General features: G+C 34.4%; 2 protein-coding genes across 2 annotated transcripts in view; one reads left to right on the top strand and one right to left on the bottom strand.

The window, feature by feature from the left end:
* Window positions 1-2980: 2980 nt before the first annotated feature.
* LOTGIDRAFT_116093 (hypothetical protein) lies at window positions 2981-3748 on the top strand (the record flags this gene model as incomplete). Its single annotated transcript, XM_009055020.1, has 1 exon — window positions 2981-3748. The coding sequence occupies one exon, from the start codon at window positions 2981-2983 to the stop codon at window positions 3746-3748; it is 768 nt and encodes a 255-aa protein (XP_009053268.1).
* Window positions 3749-5849: 2101 nt separating this feature from the next.
* The window catches only part of LOTGIDRAFT_160140 (hypothetical protein), a gene marked incomplete at both ends in the record, with an annotated part of 10024 nt that continues 9746 nt past the window's right edge, over window positions 5850-6127 (bottom strand). The window contains one exon of the mRNA XM_009055019.1: window positions 5850-6055. Coding sequence (XP_009053267.1) covers window positions 5850-6055 — 206 coding nt within the window. The remainder of the gene's footprint in view (window positions 6056-6127) is intronic.

Below are 6127 nucleotides of genomic sequence, written 5' to 3'. Positions count from 1 at the left end.
TCAGTATCCTCCCATCATAGGTCCAACAGTTCTCTATTTTGTTTCATCTTGTACGTGTCACCGGCATATTTGAATAGCTCGGATCGTCTACGTGTGAGGGCCTCATTAATGTAAACTTTGTTGTATCTTTGGCTGTTAAATGTTTTACGATTCTTTTTGTAACTGAATACCAATGGTCGAGATCGGTAACTTATCAATCTAACAATTATGTCCCTGTAATGTCCTTGTCGATATTTCCCTATGCGATGTGTGCGACCAATATCTTGTAAGGATATATAAACGTCAATGGGTTTTAATATCGCACAATTAATCAACTCAAAAACTTCCCTATCAGTATTCTGACCATCGATCACTTCAGGTATACCGTTAATCTTCAAACATGTTCTCCGCGGATACTGCTCAAGATCAAGTAAATTAACCCTTTCGTTAACAATGTTCAGTATTTCTGGTTGTAGCAAATTTAATATATAAGACTTATCTTTTCATTTTTCAATGAATTAGAAATCAGGCTCCTCAGCGAGTTATCATCTTGAACTATCATCAGATGAGTCTGATAGATCTGCGCTACCAATTCGTTTTCTTTTTCCATTATTATAATTATTGTTTTTAGCTCTGTGATTACTTTTATGCCTGGAAATTGTCGAGTCAATATCACAAACGTATAAAATTCAAATCAATTATTTGCAATGTTAAATATGAATACATACTCCACCCATTGCCTATTCCCAACCCACAATAATATCTATTCATTTTATATAATATCTATATATTCTATATAATATCAATGATTTATAAACACATGTTTAAAATTATTCAGAGACAACTCAATAGGGTCTCTACTTTAGACGCCAACTTGGATTAGATTCACGGTTTATTATAGTATATTATACTATAAGGCCTTATTCACGAAAAACGATATAAAATAACTGTTTAATCAGTGTGACTTTAATATTGAAGATGAGAGTAAGTTTATTTGATATTTTATGAAGCAGATAGATCATTCTCTCTTCAATCATTTTTGTTAAGTTTGTCAATTAAACTATTACCAATATGTCTAAGTATCTGGAAACAAGAAGACCAAGTTTGGCTTTATTGTGACCATATTTGTTTGTACCTTGACTCAAAGAGGTTTTCTCTTCATGCGATAAATCGATAATATTTAGCAATCTGCGGGTACAAATACGGGGCAGAATGATTTAATAGGGAGACTACTGTCTAAGTTAAGACAGTCTACGGAAGTGCTATAGTCACGGCGACTTAGAGGATTCACTTCTAATAGTTTTTTGAAACATAGATTGATTTGGTACATCATGACACATTTTTTGAAGAAAACACGTATTCATATCTTACATGTACACGTATTTCAAATTTGTTAGGAATGAAGTGGAGTGAAATTGGGAAACATTTTCAATGTGGGGTGGGGCTCTACAATGTCCATCCCCCAACCTCGTACTCCCACAAGCTCCCCACTGATGTTTAGTAATACTTAAGCTACGATTGGCAATAGATTTGTACGTCCTCCGATAGCTCAGCTAAAACTTGAATTTCTTTATTATGTTCAATTAAAATATACAATAAAAAATAAATACTTATAAATTCAAAATAAAATATTCAAATTCTTTTCAGTTATTCATTCAGTCGAGAAAATGTCTGTGTGTGATGTTTATTGGTTTTGTCTCATTATGCTGTGTACAATACTGGGAATATACAAGGTTCGTGAAGATTTAAAATTTTAAAACTTTTAAAGTATAGGCTATAATACAATCCGATTAACATATATAAAGAGCTAAAGATCTCTGTATTAAAATCTTTGTATATAAACTGGTATACATCATGTCTGTATTTGATTTAGGCATATAAACTGTTATACATCATGTCTGTATTTGATGTACACATATAAACTGCTATACATCTCTGTATTTGATGTGGACATATAAACTGCTATATATCTCTGTATTTGATGTAGACATATAAACTGCTATACATCTCTGTATTTGATGTGGACATATAAACTGCTATACATCTCTGTATTTGATGTAGACATATAGACTGCTATACATCTCTGTATTTGATGTAGACATATAAACTGCTATATATCTCTGTATTTGATGTAGACATATAAACTGCAATACATCTATGTATTTGATGTAGACATATAAACTGCAATACATCATCTCTGTATATGATGTAGACATATAAACAGCTATACATGTCTGTATTTGATGTAGACATATAAACTGCTATACATCTCTGTATTTGATGTAGACATATACACTGCTATACATGTCTGTATTTGATGTAGACATATAAACTGCTATACATGTCTGTATTTGATGTAGACATATAAACTGCTATACATCTCTGTATTTGATGTAGACATATAAACTGCTATACATCTCTGTATTTGATGTAGGCATATAAACTGCTATACATGTCTGTATTTGATGTAGACATATAAACTGCTATACATCTCTGTATCTGATGTGGACATATAAACTGCTATACATGTCTGTATTTGATGTGGACATATAAACTGCTATACATCTCTGTATTTGATGTAGACATATAAACTGCTATACATCTCTGTATTTGATGTAGACATATAAACTGCTATACATGTCTGTATTTGATGTAGACATATAAACTGCTATACATCTCTGTATTTGATGTAGACATATAAACTGCTATACATGTCTGTATTTGATGTAGACATATAAACTGCTATACATGTCTGTATTTGATGTAGACATATAAACTGCTATACATGTCTGTATTTGATGTAGACATATAAACTGCTATACATCTATGTATTTGATGTAGACATATAAACTGCTATACATCTCTGTATTTGATGTGGACATATAAACTGCTATACATGTCTGTATTTGATGTGGACATATAAACTGCTATACATCTCTCATGTCTGTATTTGATGTAGGCATATAAACTGCTATACATCTCTGTAGTTGATGTAGTCTGTATGAATAGTGATGGTATTAGAGGTGACTGTTTGAGCAGTGTCTGTATGAATAGTGATGGTATTAGAGGTGACTGTTTGATCAGTGTCTGTATTAATAGTGATGGTATTAGAAATGACTGTTTGAGCAGTGACTGTATGAATTGTGATGGTATTAGAGGTGACTGTTTGGGCAGTGTCTGTATTAATAGTGATGGTATTAGAAATGACTGTTTGAGCAGTGTCTGTATGAATAGTGATGGTATTAGAGGTGACTGTTTGAGCAGTGTCTGTATGAATAGTGATGGTATCAAAGGTGACTGTTTGAGCAGTGTCTGTATTAATAGTGATGGTATTAGAAATGACTGTTTGAGCAGTGACTGTATGAATTGTGATGGTATTAGAGGTGACTGTTTGGGCAGTGTCTGTATGAATAGTGATGGTATCAAAGGTGACTGTTTGAGCAGTGTCTGTATGAAGAGTGGTTGTATTAGAGGTGACTGTCTGAGAAGTGTCTGTATGAATAGTGATGGTATTAGAGGTGACTGTTTGAGCAGTGTCTGTATGAAGAGTGGTTGTATTAGAGGTGACTGTTTAAGCAGTGTCTGTATGAATAGTGATGGTATTAGAGGTGACTGTATGAATAGTGATGGTATTAGAGGTGACTGTTTGATCAGTGTCTGTATGAATAGTGATGGTATTAGAGGTGACTGTTTGAGCAGTGTCTGTATGAATAGTGATGGTATTAGAGGTGACTGTTTGAGCAGTGTCTGTATGATGGAATTCATTTAATAAATTTTGATCCCTTTTTAGGAGAACTGTTTCATTTATTGTCCCTTCAGATGCTTTATATCCCTCACTGTTCAGGTGTATGTCGAATGATAACGGTGCGTGATCAGAAAATTCACCGAATTCTAAGATTCTGAAATTATGGACAATATTAATGTTTGAGTCGGATATTAGAAGGTAATCTATCACACTTTGACCCTGATTTGAAAGATAGCTTGCCAGGCAAGGTAATATACGCCCACTAGCAGCTTTGATTTTGAACATAAATATTCAACCTTCAGTCATACACTTCTTTTGAACTCTATAGGGCGATACTGAATAATATTGAGTATGAGTTATTGCCTTAGTTCTTGAAAACGTGTTCAATTTTTAGCTCGTGAAAACTCTAGAAGACAAATATTCAATCTTCAGTGCGGTAATGAATAATAAAACCAAGTTTTGTCAAAATTCGGCAAGAATCATGCCTTCTAGAGTTTTCATGAGCTACAAATTGAACGAGTTTTCAAGATCAAGGGCAATAACTCATACTCAATATTTTTTCGATTTTTCTCATTTTCAATAGGCTTTATCCATGGGTGATAGCCAAATTTCGTTAAAATCCGTCAAGAATTGTGCCTTCTAGAGTGTTTAAAAGCTAAAACTTGAACGCGTTTTTAAGAATAAGGGCAATAACTCATACTCAATACTTTTAGATTCTTCTGATTTTCAATAGGGTTTATCCTTGGGTGATAACCAACACTCAAGCCAAATTTCGTTAAAATCCGTCAAGAATTGTCCCTTCTAGAGTGTTTGCAAGCTAAAAATTTGAACGCGTTTTTAAGAACAAGGGCAATAACTAATACTAAATATTTTTCATTTTTTCTGATTTTAGATAGGGATAAACCTTGGGTGATTACAAACATTCACACCAAGTTTCGTCAAAATCCATCAAGCATTGTGCCTTCTAGAGTGTTTACAAGCTAAAATTGAACGCGTTTTCAAAAACAAGGGCAATAACTCATACTAAATATTTTTCAATTTTTCTGATTTTCGATAGGGTTAACCTCTGGGCGATTTCAAACACTCACACCAAGTTTCATCAAAATGCGTCATGAATTGCACCTTCTAGAGTGTTTACGAGCGTTTCAAGAACAAGGGCAATAACTCATAGTAAAATTTTTTCGATTCGTCTGATAGGGTCCATCCTTGGGTGATTACAAACAACCATGCCATGTGTCGTCGAAATCAGTCAAGAATTGTGCCTTGTAGAGTGTTTACGAGCAATTATGAAATAACATATCTATATGAAAAGCACACTTCTTTAAACAAAACATCCAAATATTTATTGCAGTGCAATAGGGTAGGGACATAAGGCTAAAATAGGTCAATAGTCTGATGATCACACAGCGTGGCTCATTTCAGTGCAAGTTCTTATTCGAACTGTCTTCCAATTAAGACATATATATATATATATGATATTGGGTGATCATGGTTTAATAAGATAGCTTGCCAGGCAAGGTAATATACGCCCACTGGCAGCTTTGATTTTGAATAAAAATATTTAGCAGTACAGTAACAATCACCAGTATGAAATAGCGTTTCAAGAACAAGGGCAATAACTCATAGTAAATATTTTTCGATTCGTCTGATTTCCAATAGGGTTTATCCTTGGGTGATTACAAACAACCATACCAAGTTATCGAAATCAGTCAAGAATTATGCCTTGTAGAGTGTTTACGAGCAATTGTGGACAGACGGACGGGTCGAAGGACGGACCGACGGACATGGGTGGCGGCAATATACGCTGCACATTTCATGTGGGGGTATAAACACGAGAAACATCGCTGAGAAAGAGTATGACCTCCAGAACAAAATGGCTACTTGCATACCTTTATATCTAGATACCATAAGTTATGATTTTTTGTACCAGAATCTGATGTTTGTGTTCACGTCATGACGTCATATGTCGTGATTTCGATATAATTTTGCTACCAGAGCTCCTCAGTAGAAAACGCGACATCCGAGCACAATTTGGAGTAAGGATGGGTACTTACCATCTCGGAAGTTGTTTACTCATTATTTTAAAACCAATACTTTTATATTTTAGGTCACGGATACTTATCAATCAAGCACCCTTGCCTCCTAATAAACCTTCATCAAAACAAGCATCCTTGCCTCCTAGTAAAGCTTCATCAAAGCAAGCATCTTTGCTTCCTGGTAAACCTTCATCAAAACAAGCATCCTTGCTTCCTAGTAAACCTTCATCAAAACAAGCATCCTTGCCTCCTGGTAAAGCTTCATCAAAGCAAGCATCCTTGCCTCCAAGTAAACCTTCACCAAAGCAAGCATCCTTGCTTCCTAGTAATCTTCTCCAAAAAAAGGATCTTTGCCTTCAAGTAAACC

Source organism: Lottia gigantea (genome assembly GCF_000327385.1).
Source record: "Lottia gigantea unplaced genomic scaffold LOTGIsca_23, whole genome shotgun sequence".
Taxonomy (NCBI): Eukaryota; Metazoa; Mollusca; class Gastropoda; family Lottiidae; genus Lottia; species Lottia gigantea.
This window is presented reverse-complemented; position numbering and strand designations above follow the sequence as displayed.